The sequence below is a fragment of the Citrus clementina genome, unplaced genomic scaffold (assembly GCF_000493195.1).
Source record: "Citrus clementina cultivar Clemenules unplaced genomic scaffold, Citrus_clementina_v1.0 scaffold_4, whole genome shotgun sequence".
NCBI lineage: Eukaryota > Viridiplantae > Streptophyta > Magnoliopsida > Sapindales > Rutaceae > Citrus > Citrus x clementina.
The window spans coordinates 21,221,844-21,245,153 of NW_006262274.1; the positions used below are offsets into that span (position 1 = coordinate 21,221,844).

The 23,310-nt window shown below is 35.5% G+C and overlaps 6 protein-coding genes across 6 annotated transcripts; 3 read left to right on the forward strand and 3 right to left on the reverse strand.

The window, feature by feature from the left end:
* The first annotated feature begins 618 nt into the window (after positions 1-618).
* On the forward strand, positions 619-1,767 carry LOC18043584 (probable methyltransferase At1g27930). Its single transcript, XM_006437960.2, has one exon. It carries the CDS (start codon positions 825-827, stop codon positions 1,674-1,676), a length of 852 nt encoding a protein of 283 aa, XP_006438023.1. The 5' UTR covers positions 619-824; the 3' UTR covers positions 1,677-1,767.
* Positions 1,768-4,964: 3,197 nt separating this feature from the next.
* LOC18043586 lies at positions 4,965-8,089 on the reverse strand. Its single transcript, XM_006437962.2, has 5 exons — positions 8,006-8,089; positions 7,001-7,608; positions 6,291-6,501; positions 6,067-6,162; positions 4,965-5,964 (listed from the first exon to the last, which is right to left on the reverse strand). Exons 3-5 carry the CDS (start codon positions 6,339-6,341, stop codon positions 5,056-5,058), a joined length of 1,056 nt encoding a protein of 351 aa, XP_006438025.1. The 5' UTR covers positions 6,342-6,501; positions 7,001-7,608; positions 8,006-8,089; the 3' UTR covers positions 4,965-5,055.
* Positions 7,936-11,027, reverse strand: LOC18043587. Its single transcript, XM_006437964.2, has 5 exons — positions 10,652-11,027; positions 10,146-10,249; positions 9,913-10,026; positions 8,338-8,421; positions 7,936-8,159 (listed from the first exon to the last, which is right to left on the reverse strand). Exons 1-5 carry the CDS (start codon positions 10,926-10,928, stop codon positions 8,103-8,105), a joined length of 636 nt encoding a protein of 211 aa, XP_006438027.2. The 5' UTR covers positions 10,929-11,027; the 3' UTR covers positions 7,936-8,102.
* Positions 11,028-13,011: 1,984 nt separating this feature from the next.
* On the forward strand, positions 13,012-16,264 carry LOC18043588 (alpha-ketoglutarate-dependent dioxygenase alkB). Its single transcript, XM_006437965.2, has 7 exons — positions 13,012-13,273; positions 13,369-13,520; positions 13,639-13,997; positions 14,428-14,566; positions 14,879-14,945; positions 15,064-15,185; positions 15,720-16,264. Exons 1-7 carry the CDS (start codon positions 13,167-13,169, stop codon positions 15,857-15,859), a joined length of 1,086 nt encoding a protein of 361 aa, XP_006438028.1. The 5' UTR covers positions 13,012-13,166; the 3' UTR covers positions 15,860-16,264.
* Positions 16,265-18,095: 1,831 nt separating this feature from the next.
* On the forward strand, positions 18,096-18,970 carry LOC18043589. The gene has a single exon (XM_006437966.2). The coding sequence runs from the start codon at positions 18,347-18,349 to the stop codon at positions 18,638-18,640; it is 294 nt and encodes a 97-aa protein (XP_006438029.1). The 5' UTR covers positions 18,096-18,346; the 3' UTR covers positions 18,641-18,970.
* Positions 18,971-21,175: 2,205 nt separating this feature from the next.
* On the reverse strand, positions 21,176-22,862 carry LOC18043590 (chlorophyll a-b binding protein, chloroplastic). The gene is made up of 4 exons (XM_006437967.2): positions 22,376-22,862; positions 22,069-22,292; positions 21,482-21,996; positions 21,176-21,372 (listed from the first exon to the last, which is right to left on the reverse strand). The coding sequence occupies exons 1-4, from the start codon at positions 22,720-22,722 to the stop codon at positions 21,355-21,357; spliced, it is 1,104 nt and encodes a 367-aa protein (XP_006438030.1). The 5' UTR covers positions 22,723-22,862; the 3' UTR covers positions 21,176-21,354.
* Positions 22,863-23,310: the final 448 nt, after the last annotated feature.

The window sequence follows — 23,310 nt, forward strand, 5'->3', positions numbered from 1 at the left end:
TTGCTAAGCTGAATATTGTGATTAAACAAAAATGTTAAGAACCGAACCGAAATATTTCGGTTCGGTTCCTAAATTCGGTTCGAATTCGGTTCATCTTCTAAAGAACCGATTGGTTTTGGTTCAGTTCGGTTTAGGTCCCGAACCGACTATTGCCCACCCCTAGTGATGATGATGATGATTGTTATTATTATTTGTTGTCGTTGATGATGAATAATAGTAGTACTTATTGTTATTCTTACTATTGTTTGATGTTGTTGTTGTTTTATTCTTATTATTAACAATTAGTTTTTTTTAATAATAATAATCATAATTATTATAACAAATAATAATAAATTAAAGACATTTTAATATCTTATAATAATTCATTATGTGATTCCAATTATAAAATAAAGTTAATGAATTAATGATAATATAACTTATTTTGATTTTGATTTGAACCAAAATTGTAACTAGTGACTGATAAATGCACTATCATATTAGAAAACACTTTGAAATTCAAACCATTCACAATATTCATTTTAATTTGGAATAAAATATTACAAACCAAGCAATCAAGAGAGTGAGAAGATTTATTCCGACATTAGGTCTATCGTGAGGTACAAATGAGGATAAGGAACGTGAGTACCACTCTTGAAAATTTCCTTATTTATTTGAAGTTTTACATGCCCACTTTCTTTCCTTTCACATATATCTTAATCTCACAAGCACGTCTTGATTTCATCTCTACAGCCTTATATTTTACTTACTGGTAAACACCCACCGATTCTTTTAATTAATCTCGATTATTATTTTCTTTCCAAAAAAAAAAAAGGACACAAATTGAAATGACGAAGAGCCCTCAGTTTCAACCGGAGAAAAAGAAACTCCTGGTGGTCGCAATCGCCGGACTAATCGCCGCAGCGCTAGTGATTTCGACGTTAATCCGGTCAGCCGAGAACTCGTTCTTCTGTTCGCTGGCCAGCTCCAAAGCCCGAGACGTAGCCGAGTACACCACCACGCCGATCCAACTCCGCGCCATTCTACACTATGCCACCTCAAAAATCGTCCCCCAGCAATCGCTTGCCGAAATAACCGTGTCCTTCAACGTCCTCAAAGAAATATCCCCTTGCAACTTCCTCGTCTTCGGCCTCGGATACGACTCCCTCATGTGGAACTCCTTCAATCCACGTGGCACCACGCTATTCCTCGAGGAGGATCCCAAGTGGGTCCAGTCCGTCCTCAAGGACGCCCCTACACTCAATGCCCACGCCGTCCAGTACCGCACTCATCTCTCGGAAGCCGACGCCCTCCTCTCCTCCTACAAAAAAGAACCCCTTTGCTCCCCCTCCAAAGCCTTCCTACGTGGCAATGTTGGCTGCAAGCTCGCCTTGACCGGCCTCCCCGACGAGGTCTATGACCAGCAGTGGGACATCATCATGATCGACGCTCCGCGCGGGTACTTCCCGCGGGCGCCGGGGCGGATGGCAGCAATATTCTCGGCGGCGGTTATGGCCAGGCGGAGGAGAGGATCCGGTGTGACGCACGTGTACCTGCACGATGTTGATCGGAGAGTGGAGAAGGCCTTCGCCGAGGAGTTCTTGTGTAGAAAGTACTTGAAGGACGCCGTGGGGAGGATCTGGCACTTTGAAATCCCACCGGCGGCTAACTCGACCAATGCCGATGATAGGTTTTGCTGAAACGCTGCGTTGCGTTTCATCACCCCCTGATTGTTGTTTGTTTATTGTTATGTTTTATTTATTATTATTATTATTTGAACTTTTACTTTTACTACGGAATCTTGGGTGAGATCTGCAGGTTATAATATCAATAATTAATTAATAAGGTTTTTTTTTAATGACACGAGACTATTGTTCAAATTACAACTCATATTACATGAGAGTATAACTGATATGTATAATCATATATATATATATATTGAGACCTGTTGACATTAATATTGATATGACACTGCTTAGATTTTTAACCTTTTTCAATATTCGAAGGAGAAAGATTATCTTCATTCAAGCTCTGAAAATATTTGAGGGACGTTAAACTCCCAATTTAAAAGAAAAAATATTTAAATTAAACCCTTACAATGACGGAGATTCGAATCTCTTTCTTCATATTTGTGAGGGAGAGATTTTAGCCACTTGGGCTATGCCCAAGTGATTTAATTAATAAGGTATGCTTATTCTTTGGACATTGAATTTTGTCAGTTTGTTTTTTAAATGAATTAAAAGAGTGATGAGGTGGCAACGGACGATAGGGGGTTGGAATAAATTGTTTTAAGCGTCGGTGTCCGAATATGGAAGTCCAAAGACATAAGAGTAATTAAAATTAGCCGGAGACTTTTGTGCTAGCGTGCGCCGCCGATGCCATTTGTCTTTTTTTATTTCGCAATTACTGAAACGGGTTGCGTTTACTTTGTTTATATAACGGCAGTAATAAAAGTTCAAATAAATAAGATTTAAGATTACGAATGTAATCAGTAATCGAGGACAGCAAGAAGGCTCACGTGGAGGAGAGGTGCGAACAGCAAGGGACAAGGCTGTGTTGCGGAGAACGGCCCAACCAACCAAAAGGTGCTGCGTCGAGTATTTCTTTATATTTACGGCAGTTGTAGGGTTTTTTTTTTTTTTGTGGGTTGCGATGTTGTGTCTTGGACAAGTGTCGTTTAGCTACAAACCCTATTATGCTCTTTTGTTTCCTTCTGGTCGTCTGGAGAAACTTCAAATGTTTGGCTGCTTTAGCAATGTAAATGCGTGTCGCTGCCTTCTCCCAAAAAAAGAAAAAAAGAAAAAAAAGTGTATGCCACTGCAGCTTGTACGTCATATGATCCACATTTTGATCCGATCCAAAATTGCTTTGCTTACGTGACATGGAATTATTCTAAGTAAAGCCAAAGCAGCAATCCAAACATTATCGATTTATCATCAATGAATACTGCCAGTGACTATAACATATTTTCTTTGGTTTTTAAAGTTTTTTTATTATATATGTAACGAAATATTAAAATAAATAAGTAAATAATTGAAATTGTACAAAAATATGCATTCTCCCCCCCCCCCCTTCCCCAACAACAGTACTAAAAAAAAAAAAGATAAGATATTACCAAACACGTAGCCCAACTCTGACACTAGCTAACGAATTGAACTTAATTTCTCTCATTTGATTCTTAGTAATCTACGTCTGATTTCTTTATTTTGGTAAGAATTTTTTTTTTCTCATTGATTCGCCGTGGGTACGTGTATGATATGTTTCAATCTCGAAACAGAACTTTTTAAATATATTATTGTTCGATAGAAACAGATTAATTTCTCATGATGCTGCAGATGAGTTAATGGATCTAATCTAAGCTACAGGTTATATATTAATGGTTGGAACGAAGTTTTCATCTCATTTTTATTCGGTTCTCTATTTTCTTGCACCGATGAAGTAAGCTTTCACAAATCACAAATTCCGAAATTCACAATCAAACATCTTTTTCATGGAGGCATCAAGTCATTCTCAGAACGCCAACATTTTGTTTTAGCTCAGCAACTTAGCAAAGCGCAGGCGTGCTACCAAAAAGGCAGCTGCACTATAAATTTGAAATAATGATATAGTCACAAATTTTTATATAAATTTATTTTGTATAAACTAATGTAGCATGATAAAATTTGTTGAATTAAATATCTATTGAGCCACATAATTTATTTATATTATTTTATATTTTCATTCAACTAATGAATTAATGTCGCATCAATTTATACAAGATAAGTTTGTATATTAATATTTGTGGCCGTATCATCACTTATAAATTTAGAGTCCCAGCTGCTGGACTGTTTGGTAATGCGTTGGATTGTGGCAGCACAGCCCAACTGCTGGGTTTTGTTTTACACTCATAAACTTAATAGCCGCATCACATCACTGCGGAATATGCCCTTAATCTTGTGTGCCCTTAAAAGAGAAAAATGAAATAATTTGTTACTTACTTGTCGTTTAATTGCAGACAGTATAATAGAAGTCACTCTTCGTGGTTAAGTCATTGTGGATTGTTAAGAAATTAATGTGAATGGGCATATCCTTTAACTTTAATCACATGTATTGTTCATTGTTCAAGTAAGCAATAATAGAAAGCGTTAATAGCGAGAAAATAATTGAACATATTTTTGTCGGCCTCAAAGTTCAATGAATCAAGTGCTGACGGTTTGTTTCTCTCTTCGGCCTAAAGTGTTTCGCCCGCTGACTCCAATTGATATTATCGAATAAACATGTTGGGCCACCAGCTCTCTCGATCACTACTGGGCCCTGAACCACACCCTCTCCAGAATCGAGTATGATACAAAAATGAAAGAGTGGGACTATTGGCCCCCCTCTAAACACCTCTTAAAATCCCTTTTAATTATTTTATAATTTTAATCTCTATTAAATTATATAAAAGGATAATTTTTAATTAAATCTCACCATAGAGAGAATAAAAATTCATTGTCTTTTTTTTTTAAATGGGAGAGATCTGATTATTGAAATGTGTTTTAATAATAAAAAATAAAAAATAGAGTTTACACAATAAATTTTATTTAAGAGTATTTTTGTCATTAATGGAGGTGTTAAAAGAATTTTATAATTTTTAAAAATATTTTAATAGGATTACTTAAGAAAATGGATGTTAAGAGAAATTTATAGGGATGCCAATAGTCCTACTCAAATGAAATAAGAATGTTTTTATGATCCGGGTATTATGAGAATATTGATAGTATGTCTTGCTCTTAACCACCAATTATTTAAGTGATTTTTTTTTCCAGTAGAAAGAAAAAACTCCAGCCAAAAGTAGTTTAAAATCAAATTAAAAACTTTACATGCTAATCAAATTTGAATTAGATAATTTTAGGAGAATATGTGTTTTAAATTAACATAGCTTTGAACCAAGTTTAAGGCGCCGTTGAATCAAGTCCCCCTATCTTCATGCAGGCCGATTATAGTAACAGAAAAAAGAAACAGTACAATGAAATGGAAATTATGCATCTTAATTCATGAGCAGCAAATACAAAGTACAATGCACAAGAATTAATAAATCCTTAGTTAGGCTGAAGTTGATCACGTAGTATCAAATGATTTTCTCCTAACCAAAAGGCAAGTGATCTTTAATGGCTGAGCATGAGTATTATTAGCAAGTGTACACAACACAAGATCTGGCCGATGAAGTGCCAGAGCCAGCTGATCTTCACCAAACACCAAACCAGTTGCATCGAGCAGAACATGCCATGCATTTCTGTGAGCTTCAGAAATCCAATGCATAGAATATCTAGTGCCATTCACAACCACCGGGTATGAGAAAAGTCCCTTGGGCGTGTACTTGCACTTCCTTCTGAAATTTTGACTAAGTTGTGACCCTTTAATTCTCAAATCCAGCCAAGTCTCCGGTGCAGCAATGACCTTTGATTCTTTCTGAGCTGCAAATCCTTTGATGTAATCGGATTCTTCAGAAATGATTGTCAAGTAGTAATTTCCTTTAAAGAAAGGGTAGCTTTCTCCTATCATTAGCATAGCTTCTTTGTACTTGGGCACGAAGAGGACTAAATACTCATCTTCACTCAATCCGCAATGCTTTAGTGCCCGATTTCGAGCTTGAATTTCCGGGATTGAAATGAAATTCCCTTGAAAGGAAGTTTTCTTGGAGAGAATATCTAACAATCTCGATGGTTCGAGTTGAGATTTGTCAAGATCATTGAAGTTGAATGACGGAGATGAACTTTTAGGTGATGACTTGCGTTTCTCGTCAATACCAGTCTCTGTTGATTCTTCATCGACACACAGATTTTCAAGATCATGAGTGTCTTCTTGTTCAACAATACCGTTGTAATATTGTGGGTATTTTGCGAAAACATATTGCTCTACATATTGCATTTCGGTTGGCGTTATGGGACCTGACCATCTCAAGCCAAGGCCGCGCAGCGTTGATATGGCTTCAGCTACTATGTGAGCTGGAATCAGCGTATGCGCTTTCTGTTTATTATAATTTACAGTACACAAAATTATGCAGCTTATTAATGAAAGACGTCAAAAGTCATAGAAACAATATTTTACACAACAATATTTCACACTGACCTTAATGATCATGCTGCTTGGTCTGCTACTTTGATTAATGGGCGATCTGGGTATTGATGCTAAAGAAGATTCTTCGTGTTCACTTTGGAGCATATCCTATGTTTGAAGTAATAATATTAAATGAAAGTTCCTTATCAAAAAAAAAAAATATTAAATGAAAGTTCAACGGGGGGAAAAAAAAAAGAAAAGAAAGGAAAAGAAAAGACAGGCGAAAGGCAAATTACCTCAGGTTCTGCACGCAGAGTGATCTTTTGATCCATTCTTCCAAGCATCATGCAGTTGAATCAAATTAGAGAAAGCTCAAATCTAGCCTTTTAAATATTTTGAAAGCCAGTGAGCGAAGAAGAAGAGAAAAAGACCAAAGCTAGGAAGCAGGGGAAGAAAAACAGACAGAGCTCTGGATGTCGATGCGAGGACCAGCTTAATGTCATGTAGCTGCGGTTGAATTGGACATAAATTATAATATTAAAGAAAGTCATCGAAAGAGCTGCGACAAAGAGAGAAATGGCCACAATCTCAAGTGACGAAATCATTGTCCTCATTTAGCTGAAAAATAAGAGTTAATTTTCATGCTCCAAAACCTGTAAGTTCGGGTACCTGTGGGGAAGCCGTGGCTTAAAAACTTCAATCATAAAATGTTTGGTGTACATGCATAGTGGTGGGCTGGTGACTTTAAAACCAACATGATTTTATTCGAATATTTTTATTCATTTTGTCAAAAAAAATTATTTAAAATCATATATACCAACACATTAACTTTTATGTCACTTATTTTTCCCCTCCATAATAACCTTAGCTTGTACTATATCGAACATACCCTCAATCTTTGCTAGTAAAAGATTGACCTTTTACAATCGTTTATCTATGCTGAAGATATAAAAACTACGGAACGTCAATCATTAGCAAATTATGGTCGATAGAAGACGCTACATACCAAGTCAATAACTGGTTTTAAATTAAGGAGAGATGGTAACTGGCCGAGAAATTTGGGTCGTACATAGCGTCCATATGGCGGGCAATTTGGCTAATAATTTGGGAATCTTTCAAGGTTCGAGAATGACTGGTCTTGGAGTCAAGACTGTGACGCAGTTCATGCATATAATTCACAGGAATGCAAGTTGTTGTTCTCTCTCGATATGCAACCATCAGCGATTACGCGCGCTGTGAGCATTCCTACTTTGCAAGTCTGCAGTTTTACAAAAAGCGTGCATTGATTGACAAACAGCAATTGCAAAGCGACCATACAAACTTTAATTTTTCCTTCCAATTCGATCAGAGACATGCATCGTAGTGCGCGTTTAGTAGCTCAAGCTAAAACATAACTGCTCCATATCACCCACTGTATGACCAGCAATATTTTATCAGCTGGGTTGATAGTGTCGACAGCCGACAATGATGTCTGAATATAATTTTGCATTTGGAATTTTGCTTAACACGGCATCTCAACAAAAATTTTCCAACCACTACCATTCATGAATCATGATTCATCCCATCGGCATCCACGTGTTACATCCAACTCCAAGCAGTAGTATTAACTTCAAACTGCATGACAATAATATCTTACGTCAATAATAAATTGACTATTAAAATAATAACACATTTTAACCTGATACCAGCCTCACTAAAGCCAAATGGAGATTTTGATCATTCACGTTAATAGTACTATAGCCACGTTAAGTAGCTTCTTGTCGTTCTACGGTATTTTGATGACCTTGAAATCACGAACTAAATGAATCAATAAACAAAATTCTTTGCGTGGTAGTCTGACAGAAATAAGCCCTGCCTTACAACTAAAATATATTAGCTACATATAAAAACCTCAGTTTGCTGCTAGTTTGTGGTTAACAAATTAGTCCATACGCATCGGGATGAATAGGGAACCATGATTCTTTTGCTAAAATGAAGTCATGGGTTAATCAAACAATGTAAAGCAAACTACCTTGGAGAAGAAAAAGTAGAGGAAATAGATGAAGAATGAGGAGGCCCCACACTCTTAGACAATCACCATAACTGTACAAGCAAGAATGATAACCACATTACAAAAAGTATCTCATTCTTTCATCTCTCTTCATAGCGTTGTATACAGCTTGGACCTGGAAAAGAATATTATCTCGCTATCAGCCAACTTCAAATAAATCTCAGCGATCATAAAATATTGTTAATGTGAATAAAAATCTGATAAATGATTATTCATTGATATCAAATGCGTCCTGCATACGTGTGGTGTGCGCACATGTAGGAGAGAAACAGAGAGCTAGAAAGAGGAAAGACCTGCTCACTGGAGCTGACTTGAACAGGACCAATGTTGACAGATACATATTTTCCCCGCGATGATACTTTCTGCTTCACACGACCCTATTATGAAAGATAACAAATTAATAAGAAGGTAGTTTTCATTCCAGCTTTGTGTCAGAATGATACAGCTAAAAGACAAAATTTGCTCCATTAGGGCACCATGTGCGTGCAACTTTCAATTTTTAGTCTGCAAGATTTGGGAGATACACAATGCCACCATGCAGTAGCTCTAGAAAGTAAAACATTTATCCACTGATACAAGGTAAACTCTCAACCAGTAAAAAGACCCAAACTAATGGCCAACGGACATCATTCTAATCACATGTCACACCTATATTCTCAAGATAAGGCTTAACTTGTGAGTGAATCAATAACTAAAATGCAGTCTATCATACAGATAAGGATATCATTGCAAAAAGTGGTAAACCTATGGCATGAAATTCAACATAGAAATTAATTATAGAGTGCTTTTGCTTGAGCCAACTTTTCAAATAATTTATTCAAGTATTCTGGGTTACCTGAATTGACAGATTTATAAGCGTATCTTCCTTGGACCATCAATTGTTTTGGCCATATTATGGTATACTTCTTACTCTGATGTAAAACACAGTTGATATCGTTTGATGTCCAATAATTCCAAATTTTAGAATTCAAACATTCTGTTGCGAAACCTCATGTTATCATACAGCCGACCAGATTACCAGCAATGTCTCTTTCTAAAAAGTATAAGGTGGGCAGTAATTAAGGGTTTGCATAGCAGTAACCAACCACATATAGCTGGATGAAAGCTATCTTAACTAAGCTTGTCTCATGAGCTGTCCTATAATAGTAGATGTTCCATCACGTTATTTAATTACTGTTTCATAATACCCAATTAAAACCACTTCCCCAAAACCCACCAACATGACATGTCGATTGTAGTCCTATAATTTTCTTAGAGAAAAAGAAAAATCCAATGTAGTTCTTTTTACAGCTATGACCTAAAACTACACTACCATAACCAGTTTACATTTTAGGCTGTCTCCCTCAATATGTTGTGAGAGACTCAGAAAACCTCCATTAACATCACTTACGGCTGTTGCAACCACACACTGAAATTGTTCCAGCATATAACTACAGATCTTAAGTCAATCACCCAAAAAAAAAAAAAAACTAAAATCCAGAAACACAGCACAGTCCAATCTTATATTGTAGAATTTATTGAAATTTTCGTATGATCTTCATTTTTATAATCAACAGCATGCATCTGCGGGATGTTCTACTCTAAGATCTAGTTTTTAGTCATAATTTATCATCCCACTTCATGTTATCTTGCACTTAGGTACCAATTAAGGGCAAACTTGTACCTTCAAAATCCTAACAAGGTCAATTCAATTGGAAAAAGAAAATCTAATAAAAGAATAGTGTTTGCAAGTGAAAAATAACAATCAAACAACTGCACAGCAGATGTTAAGAATAAAGTAGCCATGTGATATATAATCCTATCACTAAAATCACCACTTTGCTCATCTTTCATTCACTAATTCATCATTTAATTAATTGAGAGCATACCTCAGGAATAGGCTTTTGAATGACAGATTCAACAGCAACAACCATAGCTTGCACAAAGTCATCACCACCACTTCCAATCGCTGTAAACCCCCTAACTGTTGGGTATGAGTTAACCTGGCATAAAATAATATCTCCATTATGACAAGATAATATAGTGAGACAGCAACCAAAGACGATGACACATCCAGAAACCCAGGCAACCGGAAACTTAGACTATATTTCATCTATTTTACCTTCCGATCCAAAGCAAGCCACTCATTAGTAGAATCATCTGCTACCGTACCTCCTATTACCACATTTGTCGTTTGCCCTACCCTCCCTTCTGTCTTTGATACCTCTAGATCCAACGTTGATTCCCAATCAGTATATAAAATTGGCATCAAATGAAAATTTATTCACATAAATCAAACAAGATATTCCTATTCAATGAGCCAATGGCAATCCAATCAATATCCTGCCAAAGTATCTACTCATAAGAAAATACAAGCACAATTCAATCAATATTTCCTTAACATATGTTTATAAACCTACAATTGCTCAATTCTCTTGGTTAACGTTCACAACACATCATGTTCTTTCAAAAAGTAGTTTAGAATTTTAAAATAATTCGTTTATTGTTTCAGCTGATTTCATTAAGATTGTACTCAAATTATATCTAACAAAAACGACTGTTAATTAAATAATATTAACCCCAATAAATAATAGCAATAATAATTAAACAGAATGGCAAGAGAGGAACCTGAAATGGCTTTAAGAACGGCTTCTTGAGGTGGACCTTGGTCACTGTCGTCTGCAGATGGTGATTGGCTCTCGTTATGCGAGCAATTGAGATGAATTCGTCGCGCAGAGTGAAAGTTCCGAGCCCTAATTCTTCCGTAGTTAATGCAAATCAAACGGGTCAATGGAGTAGATCCAACGGTCGTAAGTGGAAGAGAAAAGAGAGCTCGGTTATGGCGATGCAAAGGTCTGTATGACTCCGTTAAGAACACACAACGTAACACGGTACTGCAAGCCATTTTGTTTGTGAATGATGAAATTTTTTTCCGAACGTGGTGTTCTAAGTATTTATATCCTCTATATGCTACTGTCCATTCGGTTAGCGAGATTTTTCCTTCGTCGCAGATAATTATGAGGATAAGGGCGCCGGACACAGACATGTTAACGTGGCGGGCGGTCATTTTGCATATGTTAGCTGAAAAGACAATTGTAGGTACACTTCAAGTGCATAGGCTGCATTTGAGAAGGAATTTTTGGTATTTTCACACATGATATCGCGGTGTGGACAAAGGAATAAGATGTGTGTACGTAACCAATTCCAACCGACGCCGTATTGCTACGCTAAATCACGAATGAGAGCATTTAACAGTAGCAGAATTTTTTTTTTTTTTCAAATCTTTGTAAGGTTATGTTTGGTGTTGAGGTGCTGTTATTTTTAAATAATTTTTAAATTATAATTTTTATAAAAATATTATAATTATAAAATATAAATTAATAATATGTAATAAATATAAATTTTAAATAATAATTTTGATAAAATTATTAAAAATATAATAAATTTTTTATTATACATGTGAAAATCAAATCTACATAATTTTTAAGTCAGAGCAGATAGTGTTTAATAAATATTTTAGTGTTGTATTTTAAAAATTACAGTTGCTCAATTTCAATCTCAAACACGCCATAAACAAATATTAAAATTAAAACCTATGTATCAAATAAAGAATTAATTCTTATTAGTGCGACCGAAGTTATATACACTCGTGTTATGTAGGGTATATTTTAGTCAAAGTGTTTATTTAATAGTTATATTTTGAGAAATATTTTAAAAGATTTATGTTATTAATATATTTAGTCAAATCAATATTTATTTTTCCTTTTATAATAATATCTTTACAATAATATTTTTGTGGATATTAATTAATTTATCTATGAAAAATTTAACTAACAAATCAATCCTAAAAGTAAAGTAAAAATAAATTTAATTTTTTATATTATTTTAATTTTAAAATTAATTTTTTTATAAATAATTATTAGTAAGATTATAATTGCAAGGATATTAAATATAACATTAAGTTAGTTAGCATCGATCTATTTTAAATAATTAAAAGATTGTTGTAAAAATATGAAAATATCAATTCATTTAAAGATAATTATTGGTTAATTTACTAATAAATAATTATTTTTTAAATTTTTAATTAACATTTTCTAAAAATTATAATTAATTAGTGCCTTCAAAGTTGTAGTAAGTATTTATTGTCAAAGGTAATAAAAAACAGATTTTTTTTAAAATATAGCAAACTCTTAAAATATAAGGAGAATTCGAGCATTTGCCCATACATGCATTTAATTATTTTTTATTGTATTGAAGGGTATAATGGTCTTTATGTTCATCGAATTTTGTTAGTTTCTCAATTGTCAGAAGTTCGAGTTATTTTTACGTATGTTGATCTTTGGAGCATTCACTCGAGTTTTTTTACTAAAATATGCCCCATTTATCCTTAAATATCAAATCTACACCCTATTACCTACATATACATCATGAAAGTGTAAAAAATCAAAAATAATTTTAAAAAATCATCTATTTACATTTTCTTCCTTTCATGTGTTCTACTTAATAACATAACCAAAGTTGAGTATACTCGACTTTTTACCTGACTTAATTAGAAAAAAAATTTTTTATTTCAATTTAAGTTGAGTATTCTCGACCAGTTACAAAATTTTAATTAAAAATTAAGTATTTTTACTGAATGAATATTGGATAAGGTTAAATTAAGATCAGATATTCTCAGTTCTTTACTTGACTTACTTGAAAATTTTAAAAATTTTCTTGATAATTTTTTATTTCAATTGAAGTCAAGTATTTTTAACTATTTACTCGACTAATATGAAAAAGTCAAAAATTTTATACTGAATTATTAATTATGTATGGTTTGGTTAAAATTAAATATTTTTTATTATTTACCTGACTTTGAGGATATAAATTCAGTTTTATAAAAAAATTTAGTTGTGGTTATTTTTATATTTTTTCAATTTTTTAAAGTACATACGTGTAAAATTTAAGAGTGATATAATTTAAGGCTAGGATATTTTGGAGGGAATGGTATATCCCACGCAATTCTCCCCGTTCACTCGCTGTCTTGGAAAAGTTGAACGATTCGCAAGAAACCCTAATCAAAACCCTAAGTTAATCGGCTAAAATTGCCTCTTCCTCCTGCGATTACGATTTCAATCGCCGGTTTAGCCAAGTAAGTGAAATGTATGGATCCGACAAAGTCTCTGAAGATGCAGAGCGAACAGCTTTTAGGAAAGCTGAAAAGAAATACAAGCTATATTATGACGACTCTTCAAAATCCTCCAGAAAGTATCTCTCATTATTAGCTTTCGTTCAATTCTTGCTTTTATTTTTCATTTGTAATGTTAACACGCGGTGCCTGACATTTCGTTTCAATTTTACAGGAAAAAACAACCAAAACAAGTTGACTTGTCTGATGTTTTGGATTTCAAGTCCATTCTAGATTCATACAATCAGAACGGTCAGCTTCCTCCAGGAATCGTCGCTGTCGAATGCGGTTTCAAATCCCCAGTTTTCCTCTTGGAAAACCATCCTGGTACCGATCTCTTTTATTTGAAATCGCCTTGTATTCATGATCTATAAATTGTAAAGGTCGGTGATTGTATAGGGATTTTTGAATTTATGACTTATTCGATGTTGTAATTGCAATGCAGGGTTTTATTTCATTCCAGGTGCGTTAAGTATGGAAGAACAAAGTAAATGGATAAGGGAGAGTTTAACAAGCTTCCCGCAGCCTCCTAACAGAACAAATCACAATGCATTTTATGGCCCCATAGATGACTTATTCAGTGCTGTAAAAGAAAAGAACGTATTGCTTGAAGAGGAGAGTTCAATTGGTAGTTTGGATTTGGGAGCTAGTTCTTGTACTAGTAATGAAGATGCTCATAGGTGGAAATTTTATGAGGCAGATATTGCCACACTGAGAGGAAAGACATGCAAGTCGGTTAAAGCCAGTGTTCTGTTGCGGAAGTTGCGATGGTGTACCCTTGGCTTACAATTTGACTGGTCCAAGGTAATTAGAAACTAGATGTTTGTCATTTCCTTTTTTTTAGCTTACTCTCCTGTATAGTGCTGTGTATGTTTTAAAATCCAAAATCATGTCTGTGTGACATCTTTGTTAGATTTGATTTTTGCTTTATGTGATGATCTAATTATAGAACTAACTGAGTCTTTCTCACTTTACTGGAATAATCTTCCTAGAGGCAAACACACTATATTCAATCAGGTTTAAGTTCACGCTATTCTAGGTTTTGATCCCAGGATCTCCTACTGAATGTATGCATGATTTGCAGTGCCTTGCAGATGTTTGCATTCTTTTTCTTTTTGTTGAATAAATTGGGGGTATAACTCTGCGAAGTATATGAAGTTTGTATTAAGATCTAAAAGTGAGCTGCTTCTAAATTTTAAATTATCTTCTAAAGCTTTGTATATTGATGGTGTAGCGAAATTACAATGTGTCTCTCCCACATAAGAAGATTCCTGATGCACTCTGTCAACTGGCTAGAAGATTAGCTGCACCTGCAATGCCCATTGGAGAAGAATTTCAGCCTGAAGCTGCAATAGTAAACTATTTTGGATTGGGTACTTATAAAAGTTTGCACCTGACAGATGCTTTTACTGTTTATTTTATTGTATAATTTTGGTTATTGTAGAAAGGAAGCTAATTGATTGAAGATGAAATTGAAAACATATATTTACCATTTCTAATGGTTTTGAACTCTATTACGGGTTTAAAACTCGGTCATATGTGATTTTAGTTTGTCTTAGATATTAGAAGGGATGACGACAGACTTTACAAATACTTCACTATTTTTAACTGAATTATTAAGGCAGAGACCTTTTTCCTCCTCTAGGCTGTGAGCAACCATGTTCTTAGATTTTCTCTCATTTCAGGTGATACACTTGGGGGCCACCTGGATGACATGGAAGCAGATTGGAGTAAACCTATTGTAAGCATAAGGTATTTTAATATTTCACTCCACTACTCTGTACGTGTATATAGCTTTCTGCTGCAGAATGTGAAGAAGAAAGATAAAGAGAAGTTAACTTATTTTTGGTGGTTTATAATTTCCATTCAGTTTGGGCTGCAAAGCCATTTTTCTTTTGGGAGGCAAGTCCAGGGAGGACCCACCATTAGCAATGTTTCTCCGAAGTGGTGATGCTGTACTTATGGCCGGAGAAGCAAGGGAATGTTTTCATGGTGAGTGCGTTCTGCCTGGCAATTTTATAATCACAATTTGGTGCATATGATCACATTTTAAAATCATAATGGCAGTCCACCTGTGTACGAGATAGACAATAAAACCTTCACGTTATATAAGCTTTAATCACGTACCATCCATGATGCATTTGTGAAAAAAGATAATTGCCTTAATGAAGGTTAATGTTGGAATAGCAGATATTTGATAATGATCATTCAGCATAGGTGAAGTCAAAATTCCTTGATCAAAGACATTAGAATCTTTTTCAATGGGAATAACAAAAGCTTGCAAAAAGCAATTCTCCGCGACGAACTTAAATGATAGCCATGACAATGATCAACTACAATTTGTTTTTGTGGTATCAATATGCCTAACTTTTATCCCGTTGACTAATTCAATTACAATATCCTGCTATTATTCATGAGATTGAATCATTCGTGATGATGTAATATGGTTGTTGACTTTTGCAATTGATAGCAGTTTCTATAGCATAACTAGACATGGCTACTGACTTTTGACCTCTAATCTTGCAGGTGTACCACGGATTTTTACAGACAGAGAAAATGCTGAAATTGCCTCTCTTGATCTGCAGTTCTCACATGAAGATGATCATTTTTTCTTGGAATATATCAGAAATTCAAGAATCAACATCAACATAAGACAAGTTTTTTGAGTCTATAATTCCACCATGTATTAAATTTTGATTTAACAGTCAGTTGAGGAAGTTTTCTTAAGACACATATGTCGGATGTTGCTGCAATTAGAGAATGGAGGACTGGTTCGACGGCAACTAAAACTATTATGCTTAGGCATGTGAATAGCAGTTGATGCCTGTGTCAATTGATTAGGCCCCTCAGGGAAGTTTAAGATAATGTGAATAGTGAGTGAGGGGATGCCGGTTGTAGGAATTGCAAGGACGTAGGGTTTAATTTTGCAGTAGGTATCCTGATTCATTTAGCTGAGAAGCAGAGTTGTGAAGTTGTGCAGCGATAACCTTACCAACATTGATGCGCACACAGGTCTCGGTTTTGCACGTGATTTGAAGACGAGGTTGGATTACACCATTTCCCCCCCCCCCCCCCCCACAAAGATAGTATCTGTTTTTGACAGTCAAAATAAAAGCCGCACCGGTTGTGGTCGCAAAATTCATTTTCTAAAATTATATAATCTGTGGACCACCGTTTGTACTGTTACTGCTTTCAATATTCTTGTTATATCAAAGCTTACATGTGAACCGTTGCAATAAAAAATGGGTTGCATTTTCAAGGCTGCGCCACCCTCGCCACCAACCGGGCAACCAATGCTTACTAAAGAAGAAACTCACAAATTAGCACGTGGTCGTGCACCTAAATGTATTTGTTGGAGCTTGAAAATGGGAAGTCAAGACGTAATTTGATTTCGAACCTGAAGAGTCTACTAAAAAGGCGAGTCGTCGAAAAAAGTATTGTTTGACGATCCATTTCATTTAGTATTTAAAAAACAACTCATAATTATTAGTCCACGTAAAAAGGATGCAAAATGGAACAAGATTCTTTCCCATTACGTCAGACGCAAAATATTACTCATAATTTGCATATGGACGGCTTGGGAACACATGGGACTGGAAGAGAAAGAGAGTTGGCGCTTGGATTTAATGATGATGACTGCCGATCCAAGACCAAGTGGTGGGATTGGTCTCATTCTACGAAATATATCGTGCACGAAATTGAACTTAAAAGTTGAAGTATCTTTCCCAGTGTGTTGTCTGTATATAAGCCGTTGAAAAAGATTTGAGGTCGCATATCAAACGGATGGATTTCGGCATTTGGCCACTCTTTACAAGCTGCATCCTTCTTGGTGTAGGCGTCATAAAATCTGATCTTTTTGTGCTACTAAAAATATCTATGATCTGTGGACCTGTCTATGGTACAGATTCTGTAACAAACATCTCCCGTCATCCCACCATCCGATTTTCTATTGTTTAGTTTCTCACTCCACATCCAACCACATCCAACGGCTGACGCTGCAGTCTGTAGCTTACAGATTCTGTAAGCTAGTCAAGTCCATGATGTGTTTAACAAAAACAAATAAAAAATACTCTGTTATTTTTGAAGGGTTTGAAAGACATAAAAAATCTCAGTGAATCTTACTCACTAAAAACATTAAATCTTTTTAATCATTAATAATTTACTATCGAATAACATTCATATTTACTTGACTGGAATATTTGATGAAATTATAAAATCAAAAAATAAAATTGTATGGTCCTGGACTACTTCATGTGATGTACTTTATCTATTTTAAACAAAAGGACAAAGATTATCGCCTACGGCGCATATTCTAGATTTATCTACTATTCATTTGGTTATCTTTAAACATTATAATAATAAAAATAGATAATATATAATATGGGAGAAATATTCATATTATACAATTGAATAGATTACTATTAATTTTGGTCCGTCCATTTCATTTAAGATTGAGACATAAAATTAAATTTTTTTCTTAAATTCTTATAAGAACTAAGAACTTTTTAATTAATCCCAACAACTCCCCAATTACAAAATAATGGTAGTATTGTAATTGTAATTAGAAGAAGAAGATTAAATCGTACCAATCAATAGCATCGAACGGGATGGATTTGTTGTAACCGTTGACGCGCAAAGAAGAAGAGAGAAAAAAATAAAATAAGGGAGCTGCTACCTTACGTTGCATGTAAGGTACAGCCTCTCACAAACTCAGATATAGGTCTCACTTGGACCCACCAGCCTTATAAAAAATTGTACCTTACGTGCAACGTAAGGTAGCAAAAACCATAAAATAAAATTGCATTCAAACATTCACAACACTAGAATCCAGAGAAATCCCAGGGCAAGAAGTCAAATCAAAAGAAGTAGAAGAGTAAAAGCAAAAATAAAATAAGCAAGCAAATGCAAACAAAACATCTTCGCATAACTCCAACTAAGGGGCCAAGGAGGCTACAACTAATTTTCTTACAAGCCACCCAAAACTCACCCGTCTACGTGTACACAGCCGTCACCACTTTCTCTATTCCCACAAGATATAAGCCACGCCTCTTAATTAAATTCTCCCTAAGAAGATCTTCAACATTTCTCTCTGTCCTCGCCGACCCCATCTCCGTTCTTTCTCTGTTCCATTCATTCTTCGGTTCGCTAGCCAAATGGGTCCATTCGTGTTGACTCAGGTGGCCACGGGACTCAGCGTCTTGGCCGGTGCCGCTCTGGTTAAATCCGTCATGGACCAGAAGCCCATGGCCGGCCCATTTGACAGGTGCCCCAGTTGCAACGGAACGGGTCGGGTCACGTGCATGTGCACGCGGTGGTCGGACGGCGATGTTGGGTGCCGGACCTGCGCCGGCTCGGGCCGCATGGCGTGTCGCAGCTGTGGAGGAACCGGTACCGGTCGGCCCCTCCCCGTTCAGCTATCGGTTCGTCGGCCGAACCGACCGTCTTAGTTGGTTGGTTATTTCTGGTTCTGTTATAGTCATCGTTTAGTCTCGAAACTCTCTTTCTAATTTTTTTTTTTTATGTTATTTTTTATTTTGCGAAATTCATAGTGTTGTAATTAATTATAAATTTGGTGCCGATACTTGAAGAGAGACAAGTGATTAGTAGGTGTTAATTGTAATGACATTACTCTTCGTATATACAAGGAGAAGAGATTATCATTTAATTTTGTGTTGGGTGCTTCTGCTTCACAAATCACAATTCGGTTGCTTCTACAACTTAGAATTTGCGGATGTGATTTCGATATTTAATTTAATTTTAAATTTTGAACTTAGTTATAATCATTGCATTTAAATCTGTTTCTTCAAAATTGCCTTCATATTTTAATTGTTTTTATCATCATCTTATCTCTTATCAGAAAAGAACAGTATTGCAATTGGGTCTATATTTTTGGTGGTGGGTGTTTAATAGTTATACTTTGTAAGGAGCGGCTAAAATGTTTGGAAAACTGATTTTTATTCTTATTATTTGATGAAAATTTTATATATTACTTTGTTTTTAATTTACCCCTCAGTTGGTATGATTATCGAACATTCATTTCCGTTTACTTGTTGCTTCTATTTCACAATTCTAGCTTCAAAGCCCACAATCGTTTAATATTTCAATCGCAAACAAAGCCTTAGTTTAATAGTTTAATTGGACCTGAGGTTAGGTGAAGATGGCTGTTAGTGTTGTTTAAATTGGTAATCCAGGATTTTATTTATTAATGAAATCCTCCTCTTAGGGCACTATAGCAGTCAGTTTAACTACAATATGATTCTATAGCTGTCAATTGTGTGCAAAAGTACTTCTGAAATCATTAGCAAAGTAAAGTAGCATACAAAATGCTTAAATTATGAAATAAATAAATGAATAAAGTACTTTTTGGTCTCGTTCATACTTAATATACTTTTAATTATTATTATTAGGCGTTAGCGAATAGCCACCCTTCTAAGTTTATTATGCACATTAGCTGGTGGGCAAATTGCGTTTAGTTAGTAGAATGAAATATTTTAATTTGTGCAAATCCACCCTTTGTGTTTTATGCATAATAATAGCTGGTGCCAATTAGTTGATTTAGTGAACTTGCACGGAAGAAGCACTTCCCGAAAGGAAAGAAAGCGGAAAAGAAACGGAAAGAACAAAGAAAAACACACGACTGATTTGAACTGGTCAGCTACTTGGTCAGACTGGCAAGTCAACCAGATAAATTAAGTAATGAGAAGAGAAAGTTAGCGAAATATTTATCCTACTGACAGCGTTGAAGTTGATTTTTGTTTTTACCTTGAAAGGTGATAAAATTTTTTTATTAAATACAATTTGCTTGAACAAACCCAACCGAGAAATAAATAAATAAGTTTCGAGAAGTGATTAGTCCATTTTTGACATGTCTATTTTGAAAGTTTCGCATATTTCAGCTTTTTCCCCCTTGTAATGCTCATGAGTCATGAGCTTTTTAAAGTATTTATGAGAAATTACATCATTTATTTTCAACGTTGGCGGCGCCGCCGTGACGACATGGCTTGCCGTATACAGTGAAAAATACCAGTATTAGAATTAAAATATTAGACTATATTGTATTAATTTCAAGTTTTGATATCAAATGGTATGTTAGTTAATAGGATATATATATTTTTTTTTTTTTTAAAAAAAAAGAGGTTTAGATGGCTATGTGAAATTTTTGATACTAAACAACAATCGTTACACTTTATAACCCAAAGTTGATTAACAACAGGGCGCAAGACTCATTTACAAGAAGATAAGATCCCCCAATAGCATTAACATAACCTTTGCAACATATGTCCATGCTATTATGTAAAGAATTTCTACATGGAAGAAAATATATTTCCGCTCACCCTTTTCTAAAAAACACTGATTTTTAAAATCATTTTAATAGATATGAACAAGCCTTTTTAGTTTGAATAATGATATATGTATAACAATTAGTTAGTATAAAGCCCATAAGAGATAAAATTATGACAAAATTTTCTTTAGTATTATAGTGAAATTTTTTTGTTCTGTAATGATGGTGGGCTAACTGTAATACAACGTGTAGTAAGCATATAATTGATGTTTTAGTTTTCAATGCTACTGTTTCGGGGCCTAAAATATATCATCTTTTGCCGAGGTCACATTTTCTTTAGAGATTGTTAAAGCTATTTTCTATGACCTGAAAATACGTATTATCTATCGCCAATGCAACTTTTGTTTGAAGGGTTAAAACAACTAATCAAAGCGAATTAATTGACTTGCCGATCGTTCATCAAGATGAAGTGTTTCTTCAATGACGATCGACAATTAACCATCCTTTTAGTTTATCTCAAAAAGAAATCTTCAACTCCATTAATGGGACAAATATTGATCAAACCAATTCTATTCTTGTAATTGAAGATAATACGTATTGAAAAGACTTTTTTACCCTGCAGCAATTAGTCGTCTCTCGTGTGCTTTTGATATTCGAAAATTTATGGTGTATTTAAGTTTTAATTTATAGACAAGTTTCGTTTCCACCTGAATATTTTTTATATTCATGGCATCTAAGTGATCACACAAGTCTTTGTACATAGATAGAGGCAATTAATACAAGTTCTAATCATACAACCTTTCCCTAAGAGAAACACCAATTCCTTTGATCTCAAGCTTCCTCTTGGCCCAAATTTCTCTCCCTTTGCTCGTCATCATCTCACTTGGGGGTGAAGGCCTGAATCAAATTAACCACAAAGCATCATCGCCAATTAGTAAATAAATATAATTAACACTTAATTGGATACATACAATGAGTAGAGTGCTAGGTGCTGTAATTAACTTACAGCAAAAACGGTGGCATGACCAGGATCAGCAAGGTGGGCAATGAGATTGTCAATGGGGCCGGTGCCGGTGTAAATGTGCTGGAACCAAGCACCCATCACAGCCAACATAGCCAATCTTCCATTCTTGATCTCCTTAGTCCTCAGCTCCTTTACCTTCTCGGGCGAACCGGATCCCCAGCCAAGTGGGTCAAACCAAAGCCCACCTGGGTACCCAACATCGGTGCCGGTGAGCTTGTTGTTGGGGAAGATCGGGTCAGTGTTCACACAGCCTGGCTTTATAATGTCGGCCCACCGTCTGCCCTCTGCCCAGCCTATGAATATCATCTCAACAATGAACAGGGTGGTGGTGTCTGTGAAGTACTCTAGCTCCCCAGCTGTGTACCAGGATGGAGTGTTGAGGATTCCAAGTTTTGTTAACAATTCCGGAATGAAAATTCCTGCAGCTCCTAACATTGCCCATCTGCAGTGCACAATTTCTGATTGCACGTTCCATCTCAGCGTCTCAGGATCAGATCCTGTGGATAACAAACTAATTAACAATGTGCACGTACTTGAGACGTACGATTAGTTTTCTACATTTATCTTACCAAGACCAAGAGGATCGAAGCCGAAGTCTCCGGGGAGGCTACCATCGAGCCATTCAGGAGGAGTGCTGCCTGGGAACCAGAGAGGCCTGTTAGGATCAGCTGCAGCCGCACTCACTGAAACCGATCGTGTTCCCGCTGTTGCTCCGTTTTTTCTCAATTTCAGCTTCTTCCCACCAAGGAAAGAAGCCTTTGTTGCTCCCGCAACTGATCTACTCTTCTGAGAACTGCAATATTACTTTAATTAACTAAATAATCACGCACTTAAACTATGTGAAAATCAATTAATGGGTGTGTGAAGAGAACTTGCCTGGGGGATGAGATGGCTGCAACGGCAGGGGAAGCACAAACGGAAGCCATTTTTACTACCAGGCAAAGGCTTTCAGCAAAATTATGACTGGCGTTTGTGTGCGTGTAAAGTAGAATACAATTGGCAGTGAACAGAAGATACAAAAACTTGTTTAATGTTAATGGATGCAGGGGCTTATCTTTAAGGATAGAAGAGTGGATCTCTAACTGGCTTATGTGATGCCATGTGGCATGCAGAATCTGATATCCTGCTCCTCTACCTCGAATTTTCCTGGTTACTTGGATTAATCTCGAGTTCTTCTCAAAAAAAAAAAAATCTCGAGTTGGTGGTTCAGATTGTAAGTTCATTGTGCCCCATGCATAAAAAATATCGGCTAGGGACCCTGTGGCTAACCCAGCTCTGTCACATATTTTAATTACACGCAATTACTCTTATTTATGTTATTTCACAGCTAAATGATTTCGATTGAGATGAGATTTGTGTCGATTTTGTGTATAGAGTTGTGATTGATTATTATTCAAATACGCATGTATATTGCAACAGAAAGATAAAATTGACCTAGCTTTTTTTTTTTTTTTTGAAATGCATATTTCTTCAAACTGGATTCGTGTCAGCCCACACGACTTTTACAGCCGGCCACCGACACAGATCAGGCTTGTGCACCTGGAATTGAATGTGGCTCAAGCCCAGCCCATTTAGTTTATCCGGGCTGAATTGGGCGAAAAATTATGAATCTGCCTTGTATTCTCTGTGGGAGAAAGAAAACAGATCTTAAAGGGTCATTCTCATTTTGATTCTCATAAAATGGAAGACGTGAATCGTTTCTTATATATTTAAATTTTTCCTTGGACCACTACTCTTTGTTTGGTAAGGAAAATGTAAAAGAGAGGGGAAAAAAGAAAAACTTAAAAAAAAAAAAAACAAACTGGAAGCCA